General features: G+C 34.5%; 1 protein-coding gene across 5 annotated transcripts in view; it reads left to right on the top strand.

The window, feature by feature from the left end:
- plppr5b (phospholipid phosphatase related 5b) overlaps nt 1–18,959 on the top strand; it is a 56,520-nt gene extending 37,561 nt beyond the window's left edge. For 3 of the 5 annotated variants that reach the window (XM_058766107.1, XM_058766108.1, XM_058766109.1), the window contains 3 exons: nt 6,817–6,993; nt 11,342–11,476; nt 11,646–11,774. In XM_058766107.1, the coding sequence (XP_058622090.1) occupies nt 6,817–6,993; nt 11,342–11,476; nt 11,646–11,774 (441 nt within the window). Of the gene's footprint in view, nt 1–6,816; nt 6,994–11,341; nt 11,477–11,645; nt 11,775–15,769 lie in introns of those variants that run through there. The other 2 variants (XM_058766110.1, XM_058766111.1) reach the window with 1 other exon arrangement.
- Nucleotides 18,960–20,591: the final 1,632 nt, after the last annotated feature.

Below are 20,591 nucleotides of genomic sequence, written 5' to 3'. Positions count from 1 at the left end.
CGTTTGTGGAAAGGACTTTGTTCTAGTAATAGGCAGTAGAAAAAGTGGTAATTTTTTTTTTTTTCTTTTTTCTCCATGAACGCTGCGGTAGCTCTGTCTGTCAGCAATCTTTCAGCAGGAAATATTGCCGATGAGAAAGGAAATGAGAGTTGGATTGGTGTGAAAAGATTTAATGACAATTTAAAGGTTGTGTGTGGACCTTTCTCATACAGGATATGGTTGGTTTTCAATTGGTGGCTCAATTGGTTTTCAATGAGACACAGAGGCTTGTTCACACATACAGTAATCTGATTTTACAGTTTTTTTCTACTGTGCTTTGTATATCATGAATTATGAAAAAATTCATGAAATCTGATCTGACTGATTTTTCAAAAATCTGAAAGTTTTGTAAAAATCGTTTACTGAGTGATCTCACCATTCAGGCTGAAACACTTTCAGATCAGATTTTAATACAGTTTTAGGCTCGTTCACACCAAGGATGATAACTATAAAGATAAGATAAAGATGTAGTTCTAAAAATTGTTCTCAATATTAAAGAATAGCAGAGTCCACACTACAGCTATAACGATAAAGGCACACGATATTGTTGGAATCACTTTGAACCACGTTTTTTTTTCCGGCTCATGAACTATACAAACATTGACACCCAATCAGAATCCATCCTGCTATAACGAACTGAAGAATTTAAAGCAGCAGACGGGTGTGCACTTAGAATAAACAGACGATATCGTCCGCTGGTGTGGACGCTAATATCTTTGTCTTTATATTTATCGTTCTTGGTGTGAACGGGGCTTTATAGTTTAGGTCTGAAATCAGATTTTAATCCAATTTAAAACTACGTTTATTTCTTACGTCTTCAAACATTTTTAATTTTTTTTACTTTTGTTTTTGAGGTTCAACTACAAACTATGGAAGCCTGATTCTGCCACAGAATAAAAATGTTAATATACGTAACTGCAATTATTTATCTCATAATTCTGACTTTTTTCTTGCAATTCTGAGAAGCTGAAATTACCTTTTTTTTAATTCTGTGGTGGAGATGAGTTTCCATAAAACAAAGCAAACCTGAGTCAGATATGGGGGGAAAAAAATCTGATTTTTGCTGCTTGTCTGTGCAAAAACCCATGAAAACTTAATTATTTATCTTTACTGAATGTTACAGCTTACAAATCATTTTAGAAATGGGCTAAGAGTCGAGCACTAACCAGCCCAAAAAATTAGATAACATATGAGCTTTCCTGTCAGCTCTTTTACTTATTCATTTCCATTATAATCACCACTTTTATGGCCTCCCTTAATTTTTCACTTCATGGTCTAATTATCCAAAACGACCCGGTTAGGATGCGAGACATCCCATACAGGCGAGCAGACTATGAAGGACAGAATCCAAAAATCAAGTAATGAGCATCTGGCACGGTTTAGCCCTCTTTTTCATCAGTGATGCCGCTCCAGATGTGCACCGGGCCCACAAGGAAATCTCACTCCGCAGGGAGAGAATATCTCATACCGGCTGTTAGTCGACTCAAGCCCTGATGACTATAACTCAGAAAGAATCATGGTGTCCCGGGAGGTTTGATTATTAATGTAGACACAAGAGGAGTCTGATTAGTGTCTGTAGGATGTACTCTGCCGTGTCGGAGAATTTAGAATTTTTGACTTCCTGCAATGTGTCTTAGAACGGACGTGCATTTCCAATCAAATGAACAGATCAGTCATGTCTTTGTAGGTCATGAAGTATGCAGAATCAAAAGTTAGCTAATTCTTTATCTTTAACATCATGATTAATTAGATTCTTAAACACTTTGATAATCTGGACGAAATGCTCCACACTGAATATGAAGAATCACTCTTGAAGTCTTGGGATTTTGATGCCAGAAAAATTTACTTTATTATCAGCGATAATGCAGTCGAGAGTCTCTGCAGAGAATCTCCTGAATCTTTTTCTGTACCTTCTTTTATACAGTTTTTCTAGGCGTGTTCAATACATTGTATACATGTTTGTTATGGGATCACGATGCAGTCAGGAGGCCTTAATTTTATGTTTTGTGAAAATAAGGGCCCCATTATGTATTTTGCCTAAAGGATAAACAGGACACGCAGCCTCTCCATATGTCTGCACACTCCATTCATGCAGGCCTCTACACACAGGCAGATACATGATTATAATAGTAGGATAACTTGATACATAAATGGTTATATTCTCATTGATTATACTTATATAATTTATATTTTGATTAATAAAACTCTTCTTCAACGGCGGTTCCTTTTTTTTTCGAAAGGAGGCTGATTCAGTGTGTTACATTGACAAAATAGTCACAGTTTTCCATACGTCATGTGTATTAGTGTTTAACAGCTTCAAGCTGTTTTAAATGAATGCAGAATGCATTTTTGAAAAATGAATGTTTTGACAGAAATCCTAATTATGGATATTTTTAATTTAGCACTGAAAAGTATTGATTAAAATATCCAAGATGAAAATATATACATAACTGTTCAAAAGTAAGATTTTTTTTTAAACATTTGAAAGAAGTCACTTATGTTTGCCAAGACTGCATTTATTTGATCAAATATCCACTAAAAATAGTAATATTGTGAAATTTTTTTTTATTATTACAGTTTAAAATAACTGTTTATTATTTTAATATAATCATGCTATATTCTGATTTGGTGCCAAAGAACCATTTCTTATTTTTTATCAATGATAGAAAAAAATGTACTGCTTAATATTTTTGTGGAAACTATGATACATTTTATTGTGAATCTTTGATGAATATAAAATTTAAAAGAACAGAATTTATTTGAAATGTATAAAAAAGGATATTTTGAAATGAATTAATAAATAGATTTTTTAAATATTTGTTGTCGTTTCTTACCTGTCACTTTTGATTAATTTAATGCATCCTTGGAGAAATATATTTTCTTTTCCCAAAAGAAAATTTTTTTTTTTGAACAGTTTATGTAATATCTAATTAAAATTGATTATTTTACCCAATATTTGTGTCTTCTATATATTGTTTGTGTTTATATCTTTGAGCTGAACCAGTTAAATTTATGTTACCGTTTTTGCTGTATTGATTTTTGGTATTTAACTGAAATTTTAACGAACCATTTTGGACATTTTGGCCTTTCTTTCTTTAAGTAATAAAGAGACTTCCAATTGGTCTCTTATAATGATTCATTTTACTTATGAGTCTGCAGTGTAAGTAGGGAGCAGCTCACTAGTTTTTGGAACAGTGTTGCAAACACTCATTAACACTTTTTTTCAGGTTTGAAGAATGAGGTGGCAAATGAAGTCAGAAGAGTTGGCAGGATATTGTGAGTCAGTCCATTTCCAGAGTTTCATGACTTTGTCAGACTCCCGTGGGATACTGACTTTCTCCAAAAACTATCAAGGCAAACTGAGACAGTTTGATAAAGTCTTTGAACAATAATGTGATATTCTCAATCCTGAATATGATAGCTGTCACAAATACAATAAAAATGTATTTTAGGCCTTCAGATGATGTAAATTAAAGCACATCGCAGCCGATGGCCAGTCGGCCCGACAGGAAGGACACATGGTATCTCTCGGGAAAGAACTTTACAGCTGTGCAACAGTGTGTAAAATTGATATTTTGACAACTTACTCTCTGCAGCTTTGAGGCAGTCCAGAGGCTCTTGCCCTTGACCTGTGAGATGACGTTTTGTTGCTTTCAAAAAGACTACATGGTTTTTGACAGAAGCCCTGAAGGCAGATGACTGAGGACTCAACTGGCTCCTGAATCGCACATGCAAAATGTAGGACAGAGAAAAGTCATCGTGCAACAGTACTCACACAACCCATTTTATTTTTGTAGTCTGACATACTTAAGTAAAACAGTTTTTTGTAGTTTTTTTAGAAAAATAGGGATACACTGATATTAAGTGAAAAGTACCGTTTAAAAGTTAAGGTTAGTATGATTTTTTTTTTTTTCTTCAAGAAATTAATACTTTTATTCAGCAAGGATGAATGCATTAAATTGATCGAAATTGACAGTAAAGACTTTACATTGTTGCAAAAGAAATGTCCATTTCAAATAAATGCTGTTCTTTTAAGCTTTCTATTGATCGAAGAATCCTGATTTTTATATATATATATATATATATATATATATACATATACATAACTGTTTTCAACATTAATAACAAATATTTCTTGAGCACCAAATCAGCATGTTAGAATCGTTTTTGAAGGTTCATGTGACTGAACACTGGAGTAATGATGCTGAAAATTCAACTTTGCTATCACAGAAATAAATTACATTTTAAAATATATTAAAACAGAAAATGTATTTTAAGTTGTAATAATATTTCACATATTTACTGTTTTTACTGTATTTTATCAAATAAATGCAGCCTTGGTGAGCATAAGAAAGTTCTTTTGTAAAAAGTCTTACTGACCCCAAAGTTAGTGCATGTTATGGCTGATATTAACATTCTATATTGTATTTTTTCAAATAGATTAAACATAAAACACTAAATAATTAATCAATGCTACAAGTAAATTTAGGAATTACAACATTATAATATACACTATAAAAATTGTATTCATTTTGATTTGCTAAAGATTAGATTTAATTAACATTGTTATTAAATTCTTAGTGTTCTAAAGATTAAATGTGACCCTGGACCACAAAACCAGTCTTAAGTCGCTGGGGTATATTTGTAGCAATAGCTAAAAATACACTGTATGGGTGAAAATTATAGATTTTTCTTTTAGTATATTAATCATATACTAATATTATTAATAATCATTTGTATATTAAGTAAAGATCATATTCCATGAAGATATTTGGTAAATTTACTACTGTAAATATATCGAAACGTTTTTTTATTATTAGTAATATGCATTGCTAAGAATTCATTTGGACAACTTTAAAGGCGATTTTCTCAATATTTAGATTTTTTTGCACCCTCAGATTCCAGATGTTCAAATAGTTGTATCTCGGCCAAATATTGTCCTATCCTAAAGAACCATACACCAATTGAAAGCTTATTTATTCAGCTTTCAAATTATGTATAAATCTCAATTTCACACTTTCACACTTGTTGTTCTTACACTTAAGACTGGTTTTGTGGTCCAGGGTCACAAATGAGAGTTAAAAGTGAGCATTAGATGATGACAAAGGACTTCACTGCTTGTAAATACTGTAACGAAAATATGAACTTTATATTTCTGTTTTCAAAACCTCCAAAATGCCTTGCCACATACACATCCATTGGAAGACTATAACTGTTTTGTATGAGATTTTTGAGTCTGCATTAATTTGTCTGATCTGTCTGGTTTTATCCTCCAAAAAACACAGAGTTATACATATTGAAATTTGAGGACATCAAAAACGCCTGCTCACCCCAACTCCTCCTGGAGACAGAAGAAAATCAGGTCACAATGTGACAATGACCTTTGAATCCAAGAGAGAGACTCTGAAAGAGCGAGACAGCGCTGTAGCGTCTCAGACTCGCACAAGGTAACAATTACTGTCTTTGTGTGGCGTTTCCTCAGGAGTGATGGCTGATTATCTACGACCTTCAGCGCTGATACACAGGCATACTCCAGAATGAGTCGGCTGGACTGTTCCACATTTGTCCACATTTTCTCATTCACTTGCTATGACGTGACTTACAAAGTCTCAACGCAGATCTCTTTGGATGGATAGGCTTGTTTTGGCCAATCTGTTTTACCTGACTGAGCTGAGTGTTGGATAGCTGTTCACCGGCCCATGAACCTTCCTGAGATACACACTCATACATACACAGGGACATGCTTATATCCATTAAAGGATGAAAATTTAAAAAAATGAAAATTCTGTCATCATTAACACCATTGTTCCAAACCTGTATGTGTTTCTGTCTTCTGTTAAACACAGAAGATGATATTTTGAAGAATGCTAGTAACCAAACAGTTCACACCCTAAAATCTCTGTATTCTCAACATACAAATATGGACATTTGCTAATGGACTCTGTACACTTCAAAATAAAGGTTTTTCAAGGAGGCCTCTGCAGAAAATGCCATAAAAGAGCCATTTTTGGTTTCCTAAAGAACCTTTCAGTGAACAGTTCATAAAAGAACCTTTCCAACTTTTGTGTAATGGAAAGGTTCTATGATAAAGGTCATGGAACCATCAAAACCAATAAAGAGTCTTAATTTTTAAGAGTCTATTAGGTCAGAGTAAGTTTTGCATCCATTCTCCTTGCGTTGTGTTTTTTTTTTTCATATTATATGTCGGAATACTTCAGGAGGCCTTGTATATTAACAAAGCAGATTGCAAAATGTAGATTGTAAGTTAGTCAGAGCACATATTTTCACCTATTTCTCTGTCACAAATAGATGCTCGAAAATAAGTGACATTCGCTTGAGGATGTAACCATAACAACAGTAGGCTGTTAAAGTGCTTTCTGTCACTCTGTTTATGCTCTTTTTACCCTATATGGCAATTGGTGTTCGATTCCGTCCATGATTGTGTGGTTCCTGAGTGTCTGGATGTTGACATAGTTTGGTTTGGGAGGTGGAAGGTTTACATTTTTGGCCAGAATAACCTGATGCATTCACAATGACATTTTATCTGCATCTTAAATCGTGAGGTTTGTGTGGTCGGATTGCTATGCATTTTAGAGGATAGTTACATGTGTTATTTTAATAACTAGATGCCTATACAACTAGTAAAAAAAAACACATAAAGTGACCAAGTGTACTGTAAAAACCCACAAATTGAGGGGTAGGAGTACAGAACCACAAATGATTGCAAATCAAAATCATTATTTGAATATATTTTGTTTCTTTCTCTTGTGATTTCAGATGTACATCACATTTACAGTGAAAGCCAAAGGAACTCGTCTGGCTAAACCAGTCATGTCTTTGGGCCTGATGTGCCTGGCTTTCCTTACGGGTATTAACAGAGTGGCAGAGTATCGTAATCACTGGTCTGACGTCATTGCTGGCTTTATCATCGGTGTGGCCATCGCCACCTTTCTAGTAAGTTTTTCATCAGATTCATGTTGGATATATCTTTTACACTTCTTTCAAAGCCACTTCAGACATATATAAATATCTTTCGTCTGTGCGATTAAAAAAAAAAATGAGTTTGACACAATTTTCATTTTTTGTAAACTAACAGTAGTGACAAAGATGGAGTTGAATGGCATATAGCTCATCTAGCAAGGATAAAAGGATAGAGAAAGGATCATGTTGGCTGGTGGGAAGCTAAGTAGAAGAAGCGCTCACATACTGACATTCTAGAGGACCAGCTAATTTTATGCCAGCATCCAGCCCTGTTGCAGACCCTCTGCTCCAGGCCTCTTATTCCTTTAAAGCCAATTGTGTTGCGTAGAACAGCTTCCAAATGCAGGAAGATGGATTTCACCCTCATTCCACCACCCACATCTGGACACATCATGATACAGGCTTCCTCTCAGGGCACAGGAGCTGAGAGCAGAAGCTAATGCATTTGTGGAGACCACAGCTGTGTCTGAGTTTTAGAGATTTACAATCAAGCACAATGACTCTTGCTTTGCTGAACTGCAGGTATACATTTTGGACTTTCTGGACTTTGGCCTGTACTTGGTTGAATCTATCCAAAAAGTGCCCCATTTTAGGGTTAAAACATAGCAATGTAAGAAAATCCATGAAATTCAACCTCACATGCGGTAAATTCAGCGTGTGATGTTCCAAATCCCAAGCTCTCTCCACCATCCTGAGCATGCAGAAACCTTTGGAAAGACCAATTCTTGGCACATGCAGTAAAATAACACTGGAATAGGATTTTCATTCATGCTAGCTGCTAATTAGTTCGGCTTGCCACAGTGAAGTGACTGAAGTTGCAGACTAAAGTAAGAAAAAACTGATGCCCAGACGTCTTTTCAATTCGTTGAAAGGTTTTATAGCATTTGCTTATGAGCCTTTCTTTGCTAAAACATTCCTTGTTGGATGTTAGAAAATTATTGAACTTATCAAAATACCATTCAAAAGTTTGGGGTCAGTAAGTATGTAATACCTTTTGTAGCAAAATGCATAAAATTAATCAAAAGTGACAGTAAAGACATTTATAATGTTACAATAAATTATATTTTTAATTATATTCATTAAAATTTGTAATAATTAAAGAATCTGAAAATCACAAAAAACAAATAATAATAAGAGCTGTTTCTTGAGCAGCAAATCAGCATATTAGAGTGTTTTCTAGTGGAGTAATGATGCTGAAAATTCAGGAATAAATTACATTATATTAAAATAGAAAAATATTTATTACAAAACAATATTTATTAAAATGTAAATAATTATTTTAAAATATATTACTTTATCAAAAAAAAAAAAAATTCACAATTTAACTGTACTCTGTTTTTTATCAAATCAATGCATCCTTGGTGAGCATAAGAGACCTAAAAACATTTAAAAATATTGCTGATCACAAACTTTTGGACCATTAGTGAACACAAATTTGATGCTTAGAACAAGTTCCTTCTCAGATGTTGCAAGATGTTTTCTAGTCTTGCAGTACTTAGGGCGAGGGATTTGAATAAGCTTTGAGCAATAGTAATAGTGATGTTTGCCTTAGCAAGCACTGCTAATGAGAGAGTCCACTGAATGTGATTGTTTAAGCGTTCGAATGTGTTTTTTTTTTTTTCTTTTTTCTTTTTTTATGACAGCCTCTAGCCCAGTGTACAGATAAGGCACGGTTTTAGGATGAAAGATAATGGTCCCAGAAGAATAGATAAAAACACTGATGTAGGCAACATCGGGACCGAGACGCCCACAAGCTCTGGAGCCATGAAGACTGTTTCTTGTCCATCATACCACACAGCCACAAAGGAGCTTTTTAGAGGGCTGTGATATCCCAGTGGCAAAGTTTTGGTGTCATTTCATCTGAAGATTTTGTGACAAAAGACTCTTTGTCAAGAGATTTCCCCCTTGTGATTTCATTAGTGATCAGAGAGTGAATTAAATAGTTTAAAAACATTTCATAACTCCTGTCTAACTTCATTCCAGTCGCTGTCAAGATAAAGAAAAGTATTCCTGTGTGGTCTCACAGAGATTTCTCTAGTAATGAACTGTCAGACTGCTCTTTAATGATTATTTGATTGACTTCAGCTATTAATTTGTCTGAGAGGAGGTCGTGTTGGTGCTGAACAAACACTGTGGCAGTGCAGTTCTTGTATTGGTGGATTATTGGGAGTAGAAAAGATCCAAGATTGCTCTCTAATGTCAACTTCCAACTTTGACTAAACTTACTTTATCACAGTATTAGTGGTACTTGCTAAGGCAACTAATTATTGCTAAAGAGATAGCTCACTCCGAAATAAAATGAAAAAATCTGTCATTCTTTACTAGATATTCTGAACCACTACTCAGATTTTTGCAGGAAATGCAACAGATTCTTTCTTTCTTTCTTTATCTGTCTGCCGTTCTATCTATCTATCTATCTATCTGTCTATCAATATATCGTTCTATCATTCTGACGTTCTATCGGTCTTTCTTTCTTTATCTGTCTATCTGTTGTTCTGTCGTTTTATCTAGCTATCGTTCTATCTATCAATCTATTGTTCTGACATTCTATCTTTCTTTCTTTATCTGTCTGTCTGTCATTCTGTTGTTCTATCTATATATCGTTCTGACGTTCTATCTGTCTTTCATTCATTTTTTTTCTTTCTGTTGTTCTGTCGCTCTGTTCTATATATCTGTCTGTTTCTTTCGTTCTTTCTTTCTGTTGTTCTATCGCTCTTGTTCTATCGTTGTCGTTATCTATCTATATGTCTGTTTATCTATCTGTCATTCTATCTATCTGTCTATTGTTCAATTTGTCTAACTATCGTTCTGTCATTCTATCTGTTCTATCGTTCTATAGTTCCATCATCTATGCAGATTTTCTTGAGCAAATGTACAATTGTAGTCTCATTTTTTTGTTCCATTGTTCATATTGCTAGCATATGAGCCTCCTGTCTTGAGGGTCAGACAAGTGTTTAGCCCTGCTGCGAGGCCATTATGAATCCTCTCCAGCGACTAAGATTGTGATTTATGAAAGCATTTAGCTGCCGTTTTGCTGGAGGAAGCGCACAAAGAATCATGTGATTAGTTGACACGCTCCAATTATTGAAATTGCATGTGCTAAGCTTTCTCGTCGCGTAAGGAGCCCGCTATAAGATATCGGCCTAATTTAGACCACGATGGGTTAGTGATTCAAACATGCTCTGTTTAGCTGGAGATCCACAAGCTGCATATATGACGACAGAATATAAACTACCAACAGAATATATGACCTACTTTGGCCCTTGACTGCTGTGTTGGAGCTTTTTATTAATATCATCAACAGATTTTGCACAGAAGTCAGAAAAAGCCGACGCTCAGCAACATACACATACATATTTGGAATGGAGAATTATATACAGCAAGTTGTGCAAGTAAAACACAGTAATGAGTTTATGTATATCTATCTATCTATCTAGTTTTCTATCTCTATCGTTCTATCATTCTATTGTTTTATGTGTCGTTCTATCTGTCTATTGTTCTATCTATCGCTCTATCATTCTATCTATCTATCTGAGCGGGAACTGCTATGGGTAGTAGCTATGTTCCTTTTTATGGGTTGAGGACTCTCACATGGCTGCTAACAAAATTACTGTTATTTCTCTTCTGTCTTCCAACTGTGACACACGATTGTCCCTGACTGTGCACAACACGGTAGCTTTGTATTAAGTTTGTGCACTTTAATATTATCCACTCCATTGACAGTGCAGCTGTATTGTGTTGACTTTGAATTCCAGAACTGCAACACAATCAACAGCTGCACAAATCCTTATATTCACCCTTTCTTTCACTTTACAATTTGTTTTTGCTTGTTGTTGTTGTTATTATTATTTTTTTAATAATATTTTAGAAATGAATTCATTGCACACTGGCGTTCATGCAGTTACACATTACTTCCTGCCATTTCAAAGTTTACACATTCATATTATTTACATTTTTGCATCAACTTAGGCATGCTTAGTTATGCATGTTTGTAATGTAAGATGCCTTGACTGAGATTTTCATACTGATGTTCACACTGTTTTTGAATGGATTGAGGAGTGAACTTTGTGTTGTCAGCATTCATCAAACTTCTCGAAGATCGAAATAATCCTATAAATGAAAATTCTGTCATCATTCACTCACCCTCAGATTGTTCCAAACCTGTATGAGTTCGTCTCTTCTGTTAAACACTAAAGAAGATATTTTGAAAATATTTTGAATGTTGGTTGAAAAACAAATACTATGGAAGTCAATGGCTGTTTGGTTACCCATTTTGGGTGAACTATCCCTTTAAATAATGTTATATTTTTCATGTTTTCAGGTGGTGTGTGTGGTCCATAACTTCAAAGGCAAACAACTGCTGAGTGAGGATCCCCCACAGGACCACCTAAGCACCAATCCGATGGTCAGCTCGCCCAGGGTTGAGAGTCCACTGGAGAAGTACATCGCTTCACAGGTACAGAACACAGTAGAGAAAAGCACTCTTGGAATCATGCTGTCAAATGAACTGCTGCATGGTACATGTCCTGTGTGCAGAGTGTTGAATCAGCTCTCAAGGGTCCTAATTGTGTCAGTTTGAGCGTTCGTATCAACAAGATGTGTATCCGTGCGCTCCTGTCCCTCAGGTGACAGAACTGAGAATGGATGATGAGGACTTGTCGTCCCGCTCTCTGAAAGACCGTCTCCTGAGTTTCTTTAGCTGGATCACAGGCAAAAGCAGCCACTTCAGACACCTGCAGAGCACAAGGCAATAAACGTATGCGCACCTGTGTGAGGAGCTCAAGCTGCCAAAGCTCTGGAGTACAAAGACGATTAAAACCCAATCATGTTCATTTCAACTGAACAAACCAATTACCTGTAGCTAATTAAAGCATACTCAGAGCTTTGGCATCTCCTTCTGCATGTTTTCAATGCATTTGCAGTTCAATCTTCATGGTTGCATCTGGTCTTCTTCTGAACTTAAAGCTAATGTGTAGATTTTTCATTGACTTTTTAAAAAGATATTTTCAGGGTGCAATCAGTTGACCTTTGTCTTGTTAGAGTAATTGTTTTATAATTATTGAATATTTTGATATTCAACACACACACAACCTAATTTTTAATATTAATAATAAAGTATTAAAAGTACGATGCAATAATTATGTTAATATTATTGTAATATACTGTAAATATTCAATAATTATTTTAATAAATATTAATAACCATACTTTAAGATCCTACCAATCTCCTATAATTTGGATTTAGCTTACACTTTATTTAAAGATCTACTGTTATTTTTCTGTATCCTGGTTATATACTGTATTATTATAGTATTGATTATAGTTTAATTTATATTTTGTATTAGTTTTTCTTTTATGTTTTTCTTTTTTTTCATTTTAAGTTGTTAAATTTTGTTGTTTTTGTCATTTTTATTATTAGGATACGTTTTTGTCTATGTAGTTTTTATTACATTTTGTATTTAATTTTTCCTTGCAACTATCTGAAATAAGTTATAATAATCATTTATAATAAGATGTTTAAATATTTAACTTTATTTAATGTGAATTTGATGTGTTTGATTTAAGCTTTATTTAAAGTAAAACATTTTTTAATAGTTTTAGTTAAACATAACCCAACATATTGATATTGACTGATTGGCCAATAAGGATTATTTTTTTCTCAAGATATTTGATTTTGATACAGGATAAGGGTCTTTTATTGAGCCTTTTTATTATTATTATTAGTACACTGTGATAGGAGACATCAGGTTGTTGTTTTTTTCTTTTTGCAATATACCTGAGAGTCATATCATTATATGTGACTTTTGTGATCTAATAAGAATTCCTTGCACACAGTTGCTTCCAGTCCGTTTTCTTTCATTGCCGGTGCTCCAGAATCCATTTAAAACCTGAACTGAGACCTGGTGTTGGTGTTTGAGTTGGGTGACCTAAAAACCGTCTGCAATCCCGCACCTCGAATAGAAGCAGAAACGCACCACTAAGCCCTCAGAGACTTGAAACACGTTTGAAATTCCTTCCTTCCTGAGGCACTCCCAAGCAGCCGTTATCCTCCATGGCAGAGAGTCAGACCTTGTGTTCAGCTTTTAATTAAGCCACAGGTCACCACTGAGCCCCGTCAGACTGTAATTAAGCTGCAAGTATGACCTTTTAAACACATTTATTTACGCATTCGTTTCGCGATCCTGCAAATAAGCAAACAAGAGAATAATTTAATCCCAGATTGCAGTGTTGATTTTCTCTCTGCAGTTTATGAGGGATTAAATGTTGTTCTTGTTTGCTTATTCAGCTGCAATAAAACCATTTGGGAACAATCTCGGTTCACAGAAGGTTTGTTGAAATGCAGTAAATTAAATGTGTAGGATATTGAGGACTCTCTCCACTAATAAAAATGCTAATTTTCTTTAGTCAAGGGTGCCGATTCGAGAGATTTATTTGCGATATCCCTCCGTCCTTGTAGATGAAGTTTGGATGCAGTAATGCCCCGTGAGGTTTCTGGGATGGAAAACAGACAATTCCACTTTGCTTTCTGCTGAAATATCCCCCAGACAGATTGCTGTCAGAAACCATAATGCCGTTGAAAGTGGGAGGACAAGGCGAGGAAAATCCGCATCTCTGTTTTGTCTCTTCAAATCACACAGACTGCGGGATCACGGCGAAAGTGACTGGAAGCAAGAAATAATTTGTTTGGCAAAATCCGCCCCATATTCTCTGCCGAGGTCACAGTGTATATTTCAGCGATGTGACCTGCGGAGCGCTTTTCTGTGATCGTTCTTCATGTTTGCTGAATCTCTGATGAACTCGCTCCATTTCCAGCTGTATTATTTATGAATTTTCTAATGCAGCGTGTAGTTTCTGCACCATGAAATTTTAACTATCATTGAATCACAACTCTAGCAGAATCCCTTTCAATGCCCATTTATATCTGCATGACACGTGTAAGAAACAGAACATTGCGTTTTTTAATATAGCTTTGAGTCGCACAAACGATCTTCTGGATCTCGCCATGTATGAATGAACGATTCTGACTGGGACTCATTTTCTTTCAGATTGGACCCGTAAACCGAGAGCACATGGCAGCTGAAGGTTAAACAAAACCATTAGTGTTTGCTGTTGCTTGGTCCCTACGGTCAGCCTCATGCAGGAACTTTGACTGTGTGTAAAATGGATGAAGGAATACCGGGAGATTTGGGCTTAAGCAAAGCTGCCTATATATATATATTTGCTCTAAACTCACATTATTACAAAATGGCACACATGGGTGCTCTCTGTCCTTCATTGCATTTCTTAAGTGATCATGTGGAGTCCTAAATTCTGAGACTCTGTGAAAAGCTTCTATTTTTATGATTTAGAAAAATGTAATCAAAAATAACATTTTGAGTAAAAAATAACAATATAATATAATACTTAAACTTTCCACAAGGATGCATTAAATTGATCAAAAGTGACAGTAAAGATGTATAATGTTACAAAAGTTTTCTATTTTAAATAAATGCTGCTCTTTTGAACTTTCTATCCATTTAATAATCATAAAAAAAAATGTTTTTCTTTAAGCAGCAAATTTTTAACATTGATAATTGTTTTTTGAGCAGCTAATCAGCATATTAGAATGATTTCTGAAGCATCATGTGATACTGAAGACTGAAGTAATGATTCTGAAAAAAATCAGCTTTGCAACACAGTAATAAATTACAGTTTAAAATATGTGACCCTGGACCACAAAACCAGTCTTAAGTCGCTGGGGTATATTTGTAGCAATAGTCAAAAATACATTGTATGGGTTAAAATTATCGATTTTTCTTTTATGCCAAAAATCATTAGAATATTGAGTAAAGATCATGTTCCATGAAGATATTTTGTAAATTTCTTACTGTAAATATATCAAAACTTCATTTTTGATTAGTAATATGCATTGCTAAGAATTCATTTGGACAACTTTAAAGGCGATTTTTCTCAATATTTAGATTGTTTTGCACCCTCAGATTCCATAGTTGTATCTCGGCCAAATATTGTCCGATCCTAACAAACCATACATCAAAGGAAGGCTTATTTATTCAGCTTTCAGATAATGTATAAATCTCAATTTAGAAAAATTGACACTTAAGACTGGTTTTGTGGTCCTGGGTCACATATGCTAAAATAGAAAACCAGTATTATGGTTTTACTGTTTTTGCTCAAAAAATACACACTTGTTGAGCAGAAGAGACTCCTTTTAAAAAAATTAAACATGGTAGTGTAATTGCAAAAAAAGAAAATGAAGAAAAGTAACGAACACTTTCTGTTTTTCTTTTTTTTTTCTATATTTTTGTCTTGTTTTCCAGTTAAAATATGTAAACATCCTTAAGATTTACTTAAGTGCAATTGCATCTCAAACGATATTAAGACTTGTTTTTAGTGAATATATCTAATATTAATACATTTATTTAAAGTATCCAGATGTTATTAAAAATATTAATAATATTTAGATACTTATACATATAATGATTTATATAAATTATTTGGTTTATTTTTTTCATGCTGTAAGCATTATTCAAGAGGTTAATGAAAAAGAAATAAAGGATGTTCTTACTGGAAAACAAGATGTTATTTTGCAGTGAATTTAGGTACAGTGTTAAACAGCAGTGTTTTTCTCCTCAAACCCTGTGTGAAAACAGTTTGCATCTAAAGTCTTTTCACTGCCAGAGTAGATTTGATGCATTTGATCTTCTCAAGTTTTTGCTGACATTGTTCCTTCTGTCTAACTCTGTCAACAGAATCACATCGCCTTCGCTGAGATCACGTGACCTTGATTCTCCGGTGTGGCAGACACATTGGACATCCACGCTGTTTACCGTCCAGTCCCGATAGTCCCGGCTCAACGCTAACGCAGTGGTCATAGTCTCTATGGTGTCTTTTTGGATCGCTCTGCCCTTGCTTTGTGTGTGTGGAAATATTAGTCCTATCAACTAATAACCGTTACCATCACGCAACTAAAGACTGAAGCTGCACTTCACATTTCCCTGACCGGTTCTGTTGGCTTTCTTGCAGACCGAGCTCACATCTAGAGCTCAGAATATCTCAGCTGCTCGCATGTGTGGAGAGCGTACGTGTCTTTGTTTGCGTTTGAAAGGTTTTTGGCAGGTTGATGCAAATACCTGCGCTTGGAATTCAAAATGGACTAATCTTGTAGTTGTGGAAAATGTTGTCGTCATATATTCCAGAAAATGGTTATTCCTATATTATTTTATTCTCGTTTAGTGCTTGCATGGGATGAGTGCAAACATATGGAATCACATTTCTGCCTCAGAGTTAAAAAAAGAAAAGGTAATTGAGAGTTTATTTCTTGGAATTGTGACACTTTATTTTACAATGTGATTTCTCAAATTATGGCAGAAGTCGTATGTGTCTCATAATTGCAACTTTATCTCATAATTGTGATTTTTATGTCTCACAGTATGACTTTATTTCTTTTAATTGCAACTTAATATCTCAGAATTGCAACTTCTTTTCTTAAATTATTGTTTTTCAAAATTGGAACCATCTTTCTTATAATTGTGATTGTATGTCTCTCAATATCACAATTTCTCACAATTGTAACTTTTTAATTAAATTGTGACTGAAGTCTCAATTTGTGAATTTATACCGTAAAACTGCATATTTTTTCTCATAATAGTGATTTTAATATCTCACAATTGCAAATTTATTTCTCTTAACAAGGTTTTTTATCTCTCACAATATGACTCTTAATTGCAACATTATATCTCACAATTGTGACTACAACTGTAACTTTATTTCTCATAAGTATGAATTTACCTCACAATATGAGTTTACTTCCCTTCATTACAGCTTAATATCTCTTAATCGCAAATGTATTTATCTTAATTATGATCTCAGTGTGACTTTCTCAAATTGTGACTATTCCTGATGGCTATGTCTTCTATTTTTTACTCTTGAGGCAGAATTGTGCTTCCATACATACGTAAATACACTGTGTCCACAAAAATAAGGCAGAAAATACCTGTTCAAAGATCACATTTAAAATAAAAATTAAAAATACCAAAGCTCGGATAAATTTAAGTACTTACTGTACTGGCAGCAAAAAAAAAAAAAGGAACAGTTCCAGGTCCATTGGTTAGATAACTGATGAACCAGGATTCAGTTTCACCCCGTGGCCAATAGGCTTTCACAGTGAAGCTGTGTTTGAGTTGAAGTCACCCTGCTGTGAAAGACAGATCATCTGCTAAGACAATCACCAGCCATCTCACTAGAATAATGAGTCAGTCCATCAGACGCGTCCATTTAACCAGTGAACATAATGAGATTCACATTTCACACTGTTTTAATGGCCAGCGCATCTTTAACTAAGGATCGATATTGTTAATGTTAAAGAAATAATGAGTCAGAGAGCCACCTCTCCTCCTGTGATCATTAAAAACAAACCGTGATACCTCATGTGTAAAATTGTGGATATAAATTAGTCTCCTACATTATTTTATTCTGAAAAGATGCAGTGCTGCGCTAATTTATATTTCATATCTCCAGCCCTGTGTTTCAGTCATGCCGTGGTGCCATTTAAAGGAATATTCTGGGTTATTTCTATAGCGTAATGACACTACCGTTCAAAATTTTGGGGTCAGTTAGGATTTAACTTTTTTTTAATTAATTGTTTTATTCAGCAAGGATGCATCAAGTTGATTAAATGTGACAGGAAAGACATTTATAATGTTACAAAAGAATACGATTTCACATAAATGCAGTTTTTTTTACTTTCTATTCATCAAAGAATCCTTTAAAATGGATTGCAGCACAACAATTAAAAAATGTTTCTTGAGCAGCAAATCTGCATATTAGAATGATTTCTGAAGGATCGTGTGACACTGAAGTAATGATGCTGAAAATTCAGCTTTGCATCACAGAAATAAATTACAGTTGCAAATATATTGAAATAGGAAACAGCTATATTAAATAGTAATAATATTTTGACAAGTATTAGGGTTGTACTGTATTTATCATCAAATAAAATAAAATTAAAATTTAAATATCTTACTGATCCCAATCTTTTGAAAGCTTAAAGCACAGTCTCATCTGTTAGCATGATAATATTCTTCAAGAAAAAGAAAATGTAATTTTGTGGCCTGGAGGTCTTACAAAAATAACCCAGAATATTCTTTTAAAGGTTTTAGATTTTTGGTGCTTGATTAAATATATGGTTCCCCTTGTAATGTCCTGCTGATGTGACCAATCCTTAACCTTAAGAGCAATAATGTGATTCTTCATATCTCATGAGAAAATTCCCATTTGGCTTCCCCTCAAATAGTATGTATATTTTTATTGATATATATATATAGAGAGACATATATAATATATTGGTGTGATAAATGGTATATTATTGCTAGATCACTAATCACAGAAGTCTGGGATAGCTGCACTTTATAATGCAGAAAGAAAAAAAAACCATGCATAAAAAAGATAAATGAAAGCAGTATTACAGTGAAAACCAACATGGTGTGTACAGTGTAAATGCACATGACTATAATTTTTGTCAGAGATTATCAATGTTTATTTTCTTATGTTTGTGCTGTACATGTATGTGTGGCTGGGGGTTTGTGGGTGTACGATGGCATACTGTAAGTACATATTGTACTGTATTTATCATGAATATTCTTTGAATTTTAGCTGTAGTATCACACTGGTTTACTGTGTACCAAATGGATGTTTTTTAATCGTGTTTATATTTATTTATGTTCTGTTTTATAGCCTGCACAGAGTTTTTGGTTGTTAAAAGATGTTCTTTCAACCTCAAAAGCTTTTTTAACTTCTGATTCCTATATTTTCTTCTCCCATACCACCTCGAGAGTCATTACTAAATGGTTTATTTGGATACTATAGATGGATTCACATCGATGTGAATCCATCTCTTTGAGTCCTTTTAGGGCTTTGAATTCATGACCTTTTACACTGTAGAGACGATGAAATTTAAAGTTTGAATAAAAAAAATAATATATTCTAAAGCCTGTGGTGTTATTTATTTATTTATTTAGTTTTTGACTAGCACTTCACTGATGTGTGCAGACTATAAAAGGAAGGATGTCTTATTTTGAACACTCTCAGCAATGTTTAAAGAACCCTGTGGCATCTCTGGCACCTGACCTCTGGAAAATTGGCTGGATTGCTCTGGAGAACCTGTAAAATATGAGAGAAAGTGACGTGGTGCGGAGTTGGAGGGGAGTCGGTGTTCTTCGGGCATCCTGACTGACACCGTATGTCCTGAGGAGCAACAAATGGACAAACAAGCAATTAGAAAAGATAGAACGATTCGACCCAGCTCACATTTATAACTGTCACTCAACAAGGTCAAAGTGGAAAGTCTGTGTTTCTCATTCCTCCTTCCCCACATCACAAGGATTGATTATTTTCTGAAGGGAAACGCGTTCTCCTGCTTTGAGATTCCTTATTATTTTCTCCAGTCTGAATGCTGCTAACTGTCTCAGTGAAGATAGAAACCAGTGGTGAAGTGCTGTGAAATAGGCCACCTGGGCTTAGGAAAGTCGTTTGATCTTTTGAGAGTTAAATCTAAAGCCAAAAATGATTTCTCATTACTCACAATAAAGCAGGGCATAAATATCACACTAATAAAGGGTGATTTGGCATGACTGGGCCACATTACGAGGGATTTTTTTTTACATTTTATTTGGTCACTTCATGGTTCGGTAATGCCTGTTTGAAGTTAATCGGTTTTTAAACTCAACATGAAATGAAAATGTATCCTATTTGCTTTCTTAATATGCATTCCTGATCTATTTGTAAATTTAGTTCATGCAAGCTATTCGAAAGAAAAACAATTACTTTAGAAAAAAAAAAAGGATTTCTTCTTAAACAACTTTCCTTTTGGAAATAATATGTTGTGTTTTGTTCAACTTGGAAATGCATCACGTTATGTAAGTGAAATAGATTATGCTTTTGATATTATATGTTAATGCTGCATGTCATTTTGCCTTTAAAATACATCTATAGTTTGTTAAAAAAAAAAATTGCTAACAGAGTTTCTAGGTCAGGAACTGAGCATTACACAAATTAGTGGTGTCACAAGCTTCTGCCTAAAGTAGCTAGTTGGGGAAATCTGTCACGAGATACCAAGGTCACACTACACCCCAAATCCAAAAGAAAGCATAAATAAAAAATGTTGTTTTCAGAGCAATTAATCACCTTTACCCTCAAAATTCATTCAAATGCAAATGAAAAAAAAAAAAACATCATCAGTAATGCAAATACTCGCAACACAACCAAATACAGAACATGTTGCAAATACGCACAATGTGACCAAATACAGAAACGTGCTGCAAATAATTGCAACGTAATATAGAAACACGCTGCAAATACTCGCAACACAACCAAATATGGAATTGCGTTGCAAATACACACAGTGCGACCAAATACAGAAATGCGCTGCAAATAATCTCAAAACAATACAGAAACGCGCTGCAAATACTCGCAACACAACCAAATACAGAAACATGTTGCAAATACGCACAATGCAACCAAATACAGAAACATGCTGAAAATTCTCGCAACGGAAGAACCAAATAGGCAGAAATG

This window comes from Onychostoma macrolepis, chromosome 24 (assembly GCF_012432095.1).
Source record: "Onychostoma macrolepis isolate SWU-2019 chromosome 24, ASM1243209v1, whole genome shotgun sequence".
Taxonomy (NCBI): Eukaryota; Metazoa; Chordata; class Actinopteri; order Cypriniformes; family Cyprinidae; genus Onychostoma; species Onychostoma macrolepis.
The sequence above is the reverse complement of the archived record's forward strand: the minus strand, read 5'-3'. Positions and strand labels throughout refer to the sequence as shown.